This window comes from Prinia subflava, chromosome 4, assembly GCF_021018805.1.
Source record: "Prinia subflava isolate CZ2003 ecotype Zambia chromosome 4, Cam_Psub_1.2, whole genome shotgun sequence".
Taxonomy (NCBI): domain Eukaryota; kingdom Metazoa; phylum Chordata; class Aves; order Passeriformes; family Cisticolidae; genus Prinia; species Prinia subflava.
The window spans coordinates 68201383-68216778 of record NC_086250.1 but is presented as its reverse complement, the minus strand read 5'-3'; the positions used below and the strand labels follow the sequence as shown (position 1 = coordinate 68216778).

Here is a 15396-nt window from a genome sequence, read left to right as displayed (position 1 = left end):
AGGTCTTTGTACATTCTCCTCTCAGAAGGGTTTCTGAGCAGGTGCATCAGTGCAGCCTGGAGGATCCCAGGGAGGTTCAGGCACTGAATGGGCTCAGGGTGGGCAGAGCTGCTTTGTGAAGCAGTGTCAGGCTGCCTGACAAATGTAGGGGTCATTTTGGCAAAGCTCCTTATCTGTTTTAGAATCAACATTATCAATTTATGACTTTTTGGTACAGAAATGTCCAGCTGTTTCCTCAGAATTCCATTAATACTGAAGGGCAGAAACATGTGCATATTTTCAGTCAAGCATTGTGCTAGTTAATTTTGTTAGAGTTTTGTTTTGTTTTTTTGGTTTGTTTTTTTTTTCAGGAAGCAGCATACAGTACTAAACCATGGATTAGTAGGATCTAATTCAACAGGAGACATGTTTGTTTTTTAAACATTATTACATTATCATCTTCCTAAAGTATTAAATCCATTGCCTTAGCACATTTCAGGATTTACTTTGCTTGCAGTATACAAATAACACGTATAATACATTATATTTTGTAAGTGTCTCTCTACCCCACTCTTAATCTCTATTTCAAACTACAAGAATCCCAGTTTGTAAAAAAAAAAAAGCTTTTTTTCTTTCTGTTGGAAGCACTGTTTGAAGTTCATTCAGGGTTGCTTTCTGCTAGAGAAAGATGATAATATCAGCTTGCCTACACAGGTAGATATGTGAGCTTATATGTAATATATCTTAAAAGAAGTTACAAGCCCAGAAAATGCTGCAGTTCATAATACCCAGGAAATAATGTAAATCTTAGGAAAACTCATGCATTTGAAGGAGCTTTCAACTACTGCCAACACTGTTCCTTCAATCCTACTGGATTGTGCTTGTGTCCATGGATACTCCTGGTCTATTTACCCAAGGCAGAAAATTATAATTAATAGAAAAAAATTAATTTAAAATTATTATTATTAATAATAATAATAATGTCTTAACCTAATTGTTTTAACATTCACTCAAAAGAATGAGTTGCTTTAATATGGGGCTACTGAACTATTTTATGCAATGGCCAAAGAAAAGTGTCTCCAACAATGGCATGAGTTTAAAACCAAGTAAAGTAAAAAAGCCTTTGCTGTTTGCAGAACAAAAATGTGCAATATGGATGAAAAGAACCAGTGTCATAGAGAACTCAATATGACTTTACAAATGGTCTGCAAAGGACCTGGCTGAGTAATTTTACATGAGGCAAGATAATCCTCAAGTTCTGCAGCTCCCAGGGGTGAACAACTGCATTTTGTGGATGTGCTATTGCAATAAGGTTGTGCTTACACGCCCCGCTTAGAAACCCATCTGCCATGGGAATAATTGCATGCACCTTCAGGATTCATAACTCCTTTAAATACAAATTCAAATTTTCAATATATAGTTTAGCTCATCTTTATTCTAGAATCCCATGGATAGGACTCCTAAGTGCCTGAAGGAAGCAAGTCTTTCAGAAATATCTTGTTGCAATGAGAAGAGAAACACCTTGCAAGGACTCTTTACCTGATCTTAAGACAGATATATGAGAGAGGTGAAAAAGAAGTTGAATCAGGCCATCCTCTCCCATGTACGAGAATTTGAATTGGCATATATGCATGTGGTAAGCACTTGGAGAACAAGAACACTGCTTCCTTTGAATGATAGCCTTGGACTCTGCTGACACTCTTTTTTCTTCTCTATTTTTTTTTAATGGAGAGATGCTACTGCATGTTGTTTGTCAATGCTTAGCTCTGAAAGTGTGTCCAAGATGTTGCAGGCACACCGGGGGCCATGTGGAGGAACCTGTACTCCAGGCAGGAGATCCTGGCCTCAAGTAGAGCCTTCTTGATTTTAGATCAGAAATTCTTTGGAAAGTGATTTGTAAGTGGCTGTATTCTGAAGTGGCTCCACATGGAGGTCATTTCAGCATCAGGGCATGCATCTCGGAACAATAGCCTGCTCCACATTGTGTGAGATAGCTGTAATAAACATGAGAGCACAGCTGGAAGTTCCCTGTAGAAATGGCTTTGATGTGAACTCAGTGGTGCTTCAACGAGCACAGCCACAGCCCTTGGCCCCACTGAGTAAAACAGAGTCATAAGTGCTCAGTGATTCTTCTTTGTTTTCCTCATACTGTGGTGATTCAATTAGGTTTGATTTCAGTTGGAGTTAAAGTTGGAAATATCTGATGGTCAGCTATGAAGCTGAACTCAAGCCAGTCCACTGGGCATGATTATTTTGTTCCCGAGCCACTTTAAAGTATTCCCACCCAAAACCAAAGGCCATTTATCATTGTGGTGTGCTGAGGAAAATGCACAACATGTTGCAGGCACAGTATTGAGGTACAACTTGCAGTTTACTCTAAAGTTGGATGGTCTTCACTGAGAAATGCATTTCAACAAAACAGAAGCATCAGCATGGAATTGGCCCAGAGTATTAACTTGTTTTTCACTCTCTCTCTCTCTCTCTCTCTCTCGTCATCTTCAAAATCTCATAGGAAAATGTGCCCTGAAACACAAAGATTCACAAAACCAGCCTAGATTCACAAAGACATGCCCAGTCAATAAACCCTTGTTTGTTAATATTCCTTCTGCTAGATAGATAGGTTTGGAGGAAAACTATGGAACAGAGGACTAGAAAACTACAAAAATAACCAATTAATAAGTTTGTCTGCCATACCTGTGATGCCTTTGCATTCTCTGTTTTCTCCTTCTTCTTTGCACTGCTGTGGAAGGTCCATGGTGTAGACGCTGTTATTTCATGACAATCATAAATGTCAAGTTAGGTGTTAACACAAACAAATGATTAAAATGATTTACAGTTCTCCCAAGCTTTCTTAGCTCTCAAAAACCCATGCAGTGCTGAATAGTATGGATTTATGAGCCTAAAGTTATTCTCCCATTGTTGAAAAATTGGCTTCTGAATTTACAAAGAGTTTGAATGAATAGGTTCATCTCTTTATGTTTTCTTGGGTTTTTTTTTTTGTTCTTGTATAAGTCAGTGTTCACAAAGGACTTCATAAAATATAAACCTGTTTTCAGAAAGCCAGAGCAGAAGGATCGCCATTGGGAAAGATTCCTTCCTCTCCTCTCCCTCTCCCTCTCTGTCATGCTTGCTGCCATTTGCACATGCATGCACACAGATACAAAAAAGAGACCAGATGTTGAGTGGAAGGCGTTCTCCCTTCCTCCTTTGCTCACTGCTGCTTCTCTTTCCCTGTTCCTTGAGAAGAAATGGACAGTCTTTCATGGGCACAGTTCACCTGTGAGTAATGAAGAGGCAGAGGGGCACTGACTTACAGGAGAAAGGCTGTGATAGTAGTATATGTCTTTCTATATTGTCATTCTTGTTTCCCCTGACTCTTTCTTGCTCTCTTGCTTTTCTGGTGCTCTTTCCCTAGAGTGTATCTGTCACTTTAATTTTATCCTATCCAAGCACAAGCAGAGCACTTAAACTTCCTAGAGTCTTCCTTTTTGACATGTCAGACAGCACTTCCGAGATATCAGAAAATGTGAAAGTTTTTACTTCTTTCTCTATACCAATGGCAATGTGTTTGTCAGAGGACCTTGTGGAAAATACACCTCTCCAGACCAGGAAAATCTGCCTCACCTTTGCCAAAATCTGCCCCGAGAAATAGAACCAGGGCCTGCTGGTGCTGTTAGCAACAGCGAGACCAGCAGTTTGTGCAAGGGTGAATACTCAGATTGGCTGGAGATCACTGTAAAGGGCAGACAATTTAATGCCAATCACATATCCTAGTTAGATTAGAATACTGATGAGCCCTAGTGAAAGGCCAACTGCATCTTCTTTTAGGAAAAATATTAAAATGCCCCTGTTTCTCCCCCTCCCTCTCCAGATTCTCCACAAGAATAAATTAAAACTTGGAGGTGTGGTTATTATCACAGAATAATTAGACCCCATGGGATTAGAGACACTCAACGTTTGCTAATGCCCCTGGGTTGTGATTATCTAATAATGATGATGCCTCTGTCATTGCTTAATTATTCTTCCCCTTTAAAATGTTCCTTCTGCAGTCAGAGCCCGTAGAAGGTGCTCATTTCATCCAGAAACACCACTGCAAATTCCTGAGAGCAATGTCACATGGGCACCATGATTGACTTGCCCACTTCTCCCCCACACTGTGTTTATAATCCTCATTTCATAACCCCCAGCATTACTATATTTGAATCATTCCCCTTTTCCATGAGACATTTCATTTGTGTGTTTAGGAGAAAACTCTGTGGCCTCCATCTCTTCAAAACAACCAGCTGGTGTTAGTGTTACATAAAGATAACACACCTTAATCAATTGACCTTAAGATCAGACCTGTGCAGAATCCCTCCTAACTCTGGGTTAGTGTCCAGACTCCCATCTACGTAAGAGTCTCCTACAGCTGGGTGCCCTTCTCTGTTTAAGAGAGGACCACCACAAAACTAAGATAACATAAACCAGAGTTGGAAGCTTTGCACAGACCGTGTCTAACTTTGTCCAATGTCTTTAGTCTTTCGGTCAGGCCAGCAGGTTCCTCGTGTTTACATACAGTTTTCAAGACACATCCAAACATCATTGGTTATTGCAACTAAAGATTAGAAAGAAAACAGGGAGTGTAGCCTTAATCTGATTATCCTTAAATCCAGTGTTGTCTCTTAGCTTTATTGTCCCTCTCGGACTAAGCAAGGGACAAAGGCACATTTTGTTTACCCAAGAGATTTTGTGTACTAAACAAAGATTTTAAATTCATCTGGCTTAGATTAGAGATTTCTACTTTGGGTTTAATATTTCTCATTCTTTGTCCTTGTAATTCTCTTATAAACTCTTAAATTTTTTTTCTGTCACTGACTGAGGAGCTGTTAGAAATATTTTTTTTTAATGGCCTTTACTCTCTTTGTATGATTTCTTATATCCTTTCTTTACATTCTTCTACTGTGATTTTATTTTCTGTTGCACATTGCTGAATCTAAGAGGAATCAAAAACCTCAAGGAAAGATCCAAGGTCAGAACTTCTTTTGTTAGATGTAGATTGGGCCCTAGAAACCTCGCCCACACAGTGGAGTTGTGACAGCCTAGAATCAAAACCACAGATGAGAGTTAAGTGGCATATTCAATGTCAGCCTCCGTTTCTGTAAACAGACCTGTTTTTTCTGTTCTGTAGACAGAACAGAAACTGGTTCTACTGTTCAGTTTTCAACACATCTTCATGCTTCAGCCTTCTTTCATTCTGCCTTAGTATGAGCTGACATTTTCTACTTTTTCCCTACGCTGCTCTGATTCCCATAGAATAATTGAGGTTGGAAGGTCGTTCGGGGTGTTTGTGCCCCAACTCCCTGCTCGTGTGAGATCAGGTTGCTTAGGGCTTGATCCAAACAAGTCTTAAAAGCCTCCAAGGACGTGGATGGGGCAATCTGGGTAATCTGTTCTGTGCTTGACAATCCTCACAGTACAGATGTTTTTCATTATATCTGAACGGAACCTCCCTTGTTTCAGTGTACTGCTCCTCTTCCCTCCATGTCCCATCTATCTAGTGGATGACCTCCTTTTAAGAACTGTGAGGGTGCTTTAGGTTCTCCTGGAGCCATGTCTTCTCCAGCCTGAACAAGTCCAGCTCATTATAGCCTGAGTGCTGGAGCCCCTGACCAACTTGCTGACCTTCCACTGAGCTCCCTCCACCTGATCGATGTTCTCCTTGCAACGAGGAGCCCAAATCTGCATGTAACATTTAGATGTGGTACAACAAGCACTGAGTAAAGAGGAAACCTGGATCTCCTGGCTCCTCTTCCACAGTCCAGGATGCTGTTTGATTTCTTTGCTGCCAGTTCATGCTGCTGGCTCATGGTCACCTCCCACAAGACCCTCACAGGTCCTTTTCAGCAAAGCTTGTCCCCAGCTCAGTCATCCCCAGCTGTGTTATTGAAAGGGATTATTCCTCCCCAGGTGCAGGACTTTGCATCTATCCTTGTTAAATTTCATAAGGTTCCTGTTTGCCAGTTCTGCCCATCTGGATTCCTCTGAATGGCAGTCAGCACCAGTGTCAGATCCATTTTATCTGGCCCTTGGAGTCAGTGAGCTTAGGAAGGCAGCAGAAAATCAGAAATACACCCAAATTCAGTACAAAAAAGAGGATTCTGGACTTAGACAACTGCCAATACAGATCTGCCAGGAGTGTCTCCCAAAACAGAACCTTTTCTCTGCAGTGTCTCATGCTTAGTCACAGAGATGCTGAACCTAAAATTCGTGGGCAGTATTGATCCCTGGTGCGCTACTACATCGTCTTAACTGGAGCAAAAGGAGTACTTTGAACACTGAGTTATTTAAACTCTCCATTAAGTAAACCAATAGGAGCAAAGCTGTGGTTCACAGGTGAGAGGTGATAAGCAAGTAGCTGATACCAGACTAAACACTGAGTTTCCTGTTGTGCCATGCATTCGTAGGGACAGGCAGTTGTGGAGTATAACCAAGGGCTGCCTAAAGGAAATCTGGTAAAGGAAAGTTACTATTGTGGATCTCTGTGTGGAAAATCCCAGCATAGTTAAGCCAGTCTTGGAGCTGCATGAAGCCCTGCAGCACCAGAAATCTGGTTCTGCTCCAGAAACATTAGAGCTGCTCTTCACATGGATGGGGTTGGCAGGGTGTAGAGCAACTCCCCATGCCCACAAAGAGCTGAAGCTGCCCTTGCTTTTCTTCACCAATTCTCTCCACTAGTCCTGCCCTAAACCAAAATAATGTTTCCAATAAGAAACGTCACTTAAAATGTTTATAACACCTCATGTGCTTAGTATCTTACTCCAAGACTTGAAGTTTGTATATCATTTTCAGACAGGATGCCCGTGTTGGAAGAGGAGGAAAGGGAACAGGACAAGGGGGAGAGGAATGGAGAAGGGCACAGTTTACACTGCCCATAAATAGTGCCCAGTTAGCACATATGGCAGGGAGTTTCCAAGAGCTCTGGGATTTTTTTTTGTGGTATAGGACTTTCCTGAGAAGTCATTGGATTTTTATTTTTTTTTTCACTAAGACATTTACCAAAAAATTAAGGAAAGAATGAGCCTGACTACACACTGCAAACCATTTCTCTGCTAAAACATAGTGGCACATGTGGGACTGGAATAGGTTCTTTCCTTCAGTGCAACAGTCAGGGAATGGGTTATTTAGTTCTTTGTCTTCAGCAGCCTTCCTATACCCTGACCTCCACAGTGGAAAAAGGATTCCTGAAGGTGATCAGAGAGATGGATCACATCTCCTGTGAGGAAAGGCTGAGGGAGTTGGGGTTGTTCAGCCTGGAGAAAGCTCCAGGGAGACTTTTATTGCAGCCTTTCAGTACTTAAAGTGGGCCTGCATGGAAGACCAGGACAAACCTTTTAGCAGGGTCTGTAGAAATAGGGCAAGGGGCAATGCTTTTAAACTAAAAGAGGGTAGAATTAGACTAGATACAAGGAAGAAAATTTTTATTATGAGGGTGGTGAGACACTGGCACAGCTTGTCCAGAGAGGTGGTAAATGCCCCATTCCTGGACACAGTCACAGTCAGGTTGGATGGGGTTTTGAGCAACCTGTTCTTGTTGAAGATCACTCATTGCCCATCTCTAAAGATGCCTTCCAATTCAAACCAATCTCTGATTCTATGATTCACTTTATCAATTGGCCTGAGGCATGAGAGGGGTGGGATTTGCCCAGGGCTGTACTACAGACAAGCACAGGTCTGTGGTTTCAGTATAGCAAGAAATTCTACCAAGGGCACTCCTTGGCCTGAGGTGTAGGAGGTAAATAGGCATGACAAAAATGTGCCTGTGCTTCCAAGATGCAGCTTTCTAAGAGACAGGCAGCAGCTGTGAAAAAGCAGAAAGTCTTGCAACAAAAATCATAGCAGTTGCTTTATCCAGGGCACCCCAAGAAGTTTGAGGGAAAACTGGGAAAGGCACCAGTAGCATCTGGTAGCTGAGCTCATCCGTGTGCTCTTTAGGGCAATGCAGCCCAACCTGAAAGAGAAATCTAAAGATAAGGTGTCTGAATTGGAGGTCTGTAAATCTCAGGAACAGTCTAGTTTTGACTAGACTAGCTTAAACTAACAACGAGACTGCCAAAGGTGGGGAAATTAATTCCATTCACAGTGTGTGTAGCAAAGCCAAAGAAATATTTACACATCATTGCCTTTCCTAGATGCTGTTATCCTGGATCTAGTTTTACAGCTGAGGCAAATCCAGATGATGTAAATCATTATGACTCTATTGACATAAGCTAGCCAAAAGAATGGCCAAAAGTTTCTATGCTAATAGCTGTTGTCTTTCGAGGTTGGCATAGTTTTTAGGAATGGTGTTGAAGTGTTATGTAAATTAAAATTTTAAAGAGAAATGGCTCATTCCTGGTTCATATTTCTGTTAAAAAACCCAAAAAACACTGACCCTGAAGGGATTTTAACCATTTATAGGCAGAAGGGAATGTTTTGAGAACATTTGACAATGCCAACTCCTTCCAGCCTTAAAAATCTCCATGAGTGCAGCATTACTAGTTAAACACAAATATCTGTATTATGTAGAGCAACCACTCCAAATAAAAAAGTGTTCTCTGTATCAAAAAGAGCTCTGTCAAAGAACAAAAGGCCAAGTTTCTTGGCCTGAAGCTTGAAGCTGATTGCAAAAATTTCATTGGTTAAATGGAGGAAGCACAATAAGAGGAGGGGCAGGCACCTCTCTGGGGTGACCAGTGACAGGAGCCAAGGGAATGCCCTGAAGCTGTGCCAGGGAAGGGTTAGGTGAGATATCAGAAAAAAGTTTTTCACCTTTTGGTGAGGGTGGTTGGGCACTGGACCAGGCTCCCCAGGGCAGTGGTCACAGAAATGAGCCTGACAGAGTTCAAGAAGTGTTTGGACAACACTCTCAGGCACAGGGTGTGACTCTTGGAGTGTCCTGTGCATGGCCAGGAGTTGGGCTTAATGATCCTTGTGGGTCCCTTCCAACTCAGCACATTCCATGAATGTTCTGGTGTGGAGGCTGGAGGGAGCTGTGAATTTTTTTTTTATTTCTTTGGTGTCAGAGGAACCTGGTAAAACCCAATTTATAAATTATGTAGGTAACCAATCTATTTTTGTCTTCTGGACAACTAAAAGACATAAATATAGAAAGTGTTCTGACAGTGAATTATTCTTCCTTTGCCAGCACGCTGAGCATTTGTGGGGCCCAAGAGTTTTGCTGACACAGGAGAGTTATACAGGTTCCCCCAAAGTAGTGCAGTCATTTGCAGTTACCAGAAGGCATGTGATTTTTCTTCTTTCCCTTCAGTTTAATATATGTTACAATTTCTTAGTTGAAAGGAACTAGAAAATGGCAAAGGACAGGAGAAGCATAGTCCTTGTCTCTAGATGGATTTCATCTGGGAGCACACAAAGTAAAAACTTTCAGCTGGTCTAAGCCTTCACACCTGTCTTGTAGGACCTTTTAACTTTTGTTTCATCTTCCTTTAGATTTCTGGGGAACGGGGCATGCCATTGCTTCATCTGTTGGTTTTATACAGCATTTTGTTGGAAATTTTCACCACTGTTAATACTTTAGACCTTTTATAGCCCTTTTATGGTAATATTTTAGCTCATCACTGTCATCGTCTTTATTCCATACATGCAGGTCTCAATTAATTAGTGTGGGGTCTCTCAGGAAGCCTCATGCAGAGGTTGCTTGATCTCTCCAAACACCCTAAAAAAGGAGTTCCCTCTGTTTCTATTCGTCCCCTGTTCAATAAGATGGTGGAAACTGAAATGTGTTCAGTTTCTTTCTTCTCATAGAAGTGTTAAGCCAAAGAGGAAAGAGCATTTTCCCACTGCATCTGTGAGGCAGATCACTGCTAAGCAGAAGAAATACCACCACAACATAACACTCATTCCTGAGGTGCTTTAGGGCTTCAACCAATATTGCACAGTGAGTATGTGCCACGTCTTTATTCAGGCAAACTAGATAATCTGCATTGCAGCTTCAGGTGGGAGAAGCACTGAGGCACCTGCTCGTTATTTGCCTGATGGAATAGAGAAACTTAATACCAAAAAAAGAAGAAAAGAGATGTTGGCCCCAGATACTGACCATCCCTGGAGCATATGTTTGAGCAGAGCCCCCATAATTCTCTGTGGGCTGCACAAGAGGGAAGGTTTTAAACAGAATTTTTTTGCCTTCTCCAACAGATGTGTTGACAATACATAAGCATATGGCTCTTGTTCATGGGAGCTATTTGCCCCCAGCTTTAATGTAATTTACAGGCACTTTCCTAGTCCCCATTTCTCTCATTTCTTAACTATATGTGTTTCCTCAAGAGAAAATGGTAATAATCCTCTAAAACAGAAAATGGATGGAATTTAGTCCAGTCAGAACTAATCAGATCCTTCAGATTTGAGTTTTATATACTTAATTTAAATTATTTGCTAATGAACATTGACAGAAACACAGACCGGTGTTAGTCCAGGGAATTCACTTTGTTTTTTCCCTCTCTTCTCTGTTGGTGCCCCATTATCTGAAAAAAGGGGATTTTTTAAACTTGTTTTTTAATTACTTTTTTAATCAAAGACATTATTGGATTCTTATTGCTTTGTGGGGACAGATTGAATAATCAAAGCTGCTTCTGTTTGCAACATATAAAATTATTCGTGTTGACATCGCAGATGCTGAGACAAGGACTGCATAACAGAGTCTAGAAATCTCTCTTGCCCCACAGCAAGAATATTCTTTGTACTTTGAGGCCCCAAGAGTGTGAAAACTTGTCTTTGGTGGGTCTTCATGTTGCAAAGGCAGGTTATTTGTAGGTTAGAGCTTCAAGGTTTACCCACAGAGTGAAAAAGTTACCTTCTACTTTCCTTACTGGATCCTGTCAGCTCTAGAGACTTCACTTTCTTGAGGGTTCACTGAGTAATGTGATGTGTTTGACAGCCCAAAAAAGCATCAAATAAAAGTGGTATTAACTATTTCATAGCTAGGTAATGAATAGGAGCAAAAAAAGCCTGGTTGTAGACATGATGTGCCTCCAGTACATCATTAACAAAACTCTGACTTTTAATGTTCATTTTTCCTAAGATAATGCAACTTTATAACAGAAAAAAAAAGGAAGTCTTTATGACTGATACACAAAAATAGGGCTCAGGAGATGGACTAAAAACTTAATTGCTTCTGCAGCTTTTAGAAGTGTGATTCATCTGGTATACCTTTACCTACCTGTGAGTTAAGTGTTTAATCTGCACTCATTATTCAAGGCCCTTCTGTGAGACAGACAGGTATTTCTAGTTCACCCAACATTTCCCAGATGATTACTTTTTATCACTTTCTTATGAGAGTGAGTCTTTCTCTCCCTAAACACATAATTTAGGTGTATTCATCTCACCCACCTTCATCATTCCCTTGACATTGTAGCATCAAGGACATTTTTTCCACCTTTTCCCCTCTGGCAGAGCTTTTGGGAATACATACAGTATCACAGGGGTGCATATACATGACTGTCTATGTACAAAGGCCAGGATAAAAGCCTGCACCAAAATGGACTGTAGTTACATTTTGTATTTCCCTGATCATTCTTCTTATTCTAATCTTTAGGTCTTTAAATGAAGTTCATACAATGTCCTAGAGAATAGTGTCTTCACTTAGAAAAATTAAATTCACTCCGAGAACATTTGGAGCCCAGAACAGTGATCTGTTATATGACAAAATTACTGAGTAATTCTTGTTTGTTTAATGATGGACTTTGAAGTGTGGCAAAATCCTAAAAGCCTGGTTAGCTGATCAACCTGGATTGCTAGGTTGATTGACAAAATCCTGAGAAAATGTATCTGAAAATGAGTATGTGATCCCACACATACTGGTTTGGTATTATATTTGCAAATAATAGCACAGTGCTGAATTTTGTGATCTAGTATTTGCAGTTCTAGACTCATCAACACTTCCCATGGACATTCACGCTGTCTATGTCTTGAACAAGATTGGTCTTGTTGGTCTCATTTTCTTTTTCCCTCCTCCTTGCAAGTAGCCCTGTTGTGCTCCTGTGTGTGGTTGTAAGCTGTTCTGTGATCAAATTAAATAAACAAATTAAATAAACTTAGTTGCCTTAATTTTGCTTTGCTTTTTTTTTCCTTTCAGTGGCTGCATCAACTGCTAATTCCACAGCTGGTGCGGCCATGAATTCTTTGACTTCTCTGGGTACTCTCCAAGGACTGGCTGGAGCCACTGTTGGACTGAATAATATTAATGCACTAGCAGGTACCGTAAACAGTGAGTATTTATTGCTGTGGTGGACAGCCTTCCCCAATTACCATGCCACAAAAACTATCCATTGTAAAGTGATAATATGATTTTTAATCTCTACACCAAATAAGGGGGTCAAGCTGATTCAGTTCCATACTACTACTACTACTACGTATGTAGTTCTCTGGAGTCTTTTAGTTTCACACAGTTTGTTCTGCAAAGTGAATTTCCTTGTGTCCCTGCGTAAAGACTCCTCTTCTTGCAGTGCATACAGAAAGTAAAAGAATTGTCACTGGGGATTTGGGTTTTCTAGGTTATAGGAGAGGCTCCTTTTTCATTGAGGGAGTCTGACAACACGTGTATCACCCCAATGTACAAAACATCACTTAGAAATGTGGTGCTAAGAAAAGTGTTTGCCACAGAGACTGTCCTTTAAAACATCTGTGAGAATTACCTAATTGACTTTAGAGCAACATGCTTTAAAAATGAAGGCAAGTCTTTGGCTTTTAATTGGCAAGTATAGGAGAACATGCAGTCAGTCACCTGTAATGCCAGAGCACACACACCTATCCCGTGACATCTTAACAAACCCTGGCATCTCCAGCTAAGTAGATGCCAGTAGTTGTTAGAACATTCTTCTTTGTTCTTAGATTTTCTTGAAGAAGAAGGATTTTTAAAATTATTGTTTCTGCTATGATGACTTCACCTTTGCCTGTAATGGAAGAGATTTGCCCAGCTGCATTTTTCCCCCCTCCCTCTTTTTTTTTTCTTTAGCTGCTGTTGCTCCTTGCATTTCCTTTTGCAATGCAAGGAATCTATTTGGTCATTGCCAGTCCATGACCCATCATAATGTACCCTCAGGAATGGATGTCCTCCTCAGTATCTCTTGCTCACTCTGATGCTCTGCATGATGTCCTTTCTGTCACTGTTACTTGGCTGCTCACCCAATCTTTTTGTTCTGTGATCTCTGGTTGGTATTGTTGGGAGCTGGGAAGGAAGGGGGCTTATGGATGTCCATGTAGCAATGTTGAATGGTTGCATGGGGTCTCGTGTAAAACAGGACTTGCTTCTGGCAAGGACATGTGCACTTCACACAGAACTTTGTAAATATTTTCTTGGTATTTTCTTTGTAAATACAGCTCAAAGACAACTTAAGAAAAATGAGTATTAGGTCCCAAAATGGCAAATGTTAGTTTCCTTCCTTCTTAGTCCATTAGAGTCAAAGAAAGCCACTGGAAATGGCATGCATTGAAAGCTAACTTACCTCCTCTACTCTCTTGTCGTGAGAGATCTACCCTGTCATGAGTAAGAAACCTTTAAATGTCCTTTCTGATTAACAGTCATTGTGCTTCACTTGGTGTATAAAAAATCACAATATCAAGAGGAAAATATGACATCTCACTCCTTCCCCTCTGCAAGTACTAAGAACCCAGGCACACTGGAGCACTCCAACATAATGTACCCCCTTCATCAAAAATGAGCAGGAGTGAATTCTGTGAGCTCATTGTGTGGGAATCCTTCTCTTGCACTCCTTTTAGCACTCCTTGCTAGGCAGCAAGCAAAGAGTTTACGTTTTCTCAGCAAATATTCTGAGATGATGTGTGTGCAAATTTATCTGCATGTGTCATTCGAAGTATTAATGATGTATTCACAAGCTGGTACCAAATTTCAGTTTGTTTTAAGTCACCATTGCTTCCATGGACTTGTACTGACAGTGACTGCAGTCCCAAATCTTCTTCATGGATGTTTTTATGGATCTGTGTAAAGTGCTTACAAAATGTATGTGGGTATGTCTGTCTACGTATATGCATACATGAGAGAGAGCTAAAGAGGGGAAACTGCTTCACAGCTCAGCATTAGGGCACTGTTACCCTCAAAAGGGAATTTAATTATCACTTCCTGGTACTTATGATGCTGATGATAGTGAAGCATTGCTCAAATTGCAATAACCTCCCCTGTCTATTTTAATGAAAATTTGGGGCTTTTCCTGGTGACCATGTCTGACTCAGTCATTCACACTCAAACCCACCTGGGAGATTGACTTTGGGAAACATCATGTTCAGTAAGTCTGATGTTCCACAGTGGCATGGCATATACCACTGCCATAAGCAGGGCCATGAAAAATATTCACTGGCCATGGACATTCCTGAAGTAACAGTGCAGCAAATTGGGAACTGAGTGACGTGCTTCTGGTTGGGGAATTAGAAAATCTAAAGCACAAATCAAGCAGAGCTTAACCCAAAAATTAATCAGAGAGTGGCACTGGGCTTGGGCACTGATCTATGCAGAAGTTTGGAAGGATGGTGGTCTGCCTAAGCCATATCCTGCCCTGAGAATCACACTGAGAATGTCTTCCACACTGAGCTCACTAGAAGACTTTTATCTGTTTTCTCAGTCCTGTCTGGGTCTGTGAAAAAAAGCTGTGCAGTGGAGGCTGATAGTGCTGTAATTGTAGAGAGAAGCATTTTAAAAACATGTCTGGAGGCCTTAAATAAAGTGGAGTATGGTAAGTTTAAGTGTCTCCAAGGTTTTGGCAGCAGTTGTACCTAAGTGTGGGTCTTCCCTCGATTATTCTTGAAACACCTAAAACTTTGAATGGCAAGAGATTAGGCTTTGAGCAGGTAAATTTAAGAATTCTAAGTAATAAAAAGAATTATGAATTATGAGGAAAAATTACAAAAGAGGGAGGAAGAGATTCTTTGCAATTAAGAAAGGATACTTTCAGGATACTGGACAGCTATGACACAGTATTTGTGTGTGACCCCAGGGCAGTCACTTAGCCTTTTTGCCCCCTTATTTACATCTGCAAAACAGAGATAAAACTATTCATGACAGATTTGAAGGTGCTTGAAAAGCACTTTGAGAGACCTTTGGACTTGCCAAGCTTTGTTGCTTTTGTATTATGTAGAGAAACTCAGAAAAGTAGAAGGCCACAGATGAGAGGCTCCAAAAGGTTATTTCACAGAAGGGAGGAAGGGACCAGGGTTCAGTGTGTGACTGAGGTGCATTGGTAGAGATAATAAAGAGATGGCAGAGATGTGTAACAGCGGCTGGGCCTTGCAGATTTCATAAAAATGTAAGAACAGAAAAGGTGTTGGGCGCTTTCTGCAGCTCTGTTTTGCCCAGGAGGGAGGTGTGTGCCACACGTGGGCTGTGGCAGCAGGAGCTGTGCCCTTCCCAGGAGCAGTGCTGTGGGCTGGGGT

General features: G+C 41.0%; 1 protein-coding gene across 4 annotated transcripts in view; it reads left to right on the top strand.

Annotated features, from left to right (window-relative positions):
• CELF2 (CUGBP Elav-like family member 2) overlaps window positions 1-15396 on the top strand; it is a 376801-nt gene that overhangs the window by 342549 nt on the left and 18856 nt on the right. For 2 of the 4 annotated variants that reach the window (XM_063397060.1, XM_063397062.1), the window contains one exon: window positions 12089-12220. In XM_063397060.1, coding sequence (XP_063253130.1) covers window positions 12089-12220 — 132 coding nt within the window. The remainder of the gene's footprint in view (window positions 1-12088; window positions 12221-15396) is intronic. The other 2 variants (XM_063397061.1, XM_063397063.1) reach the window with 1 other exon arrangement.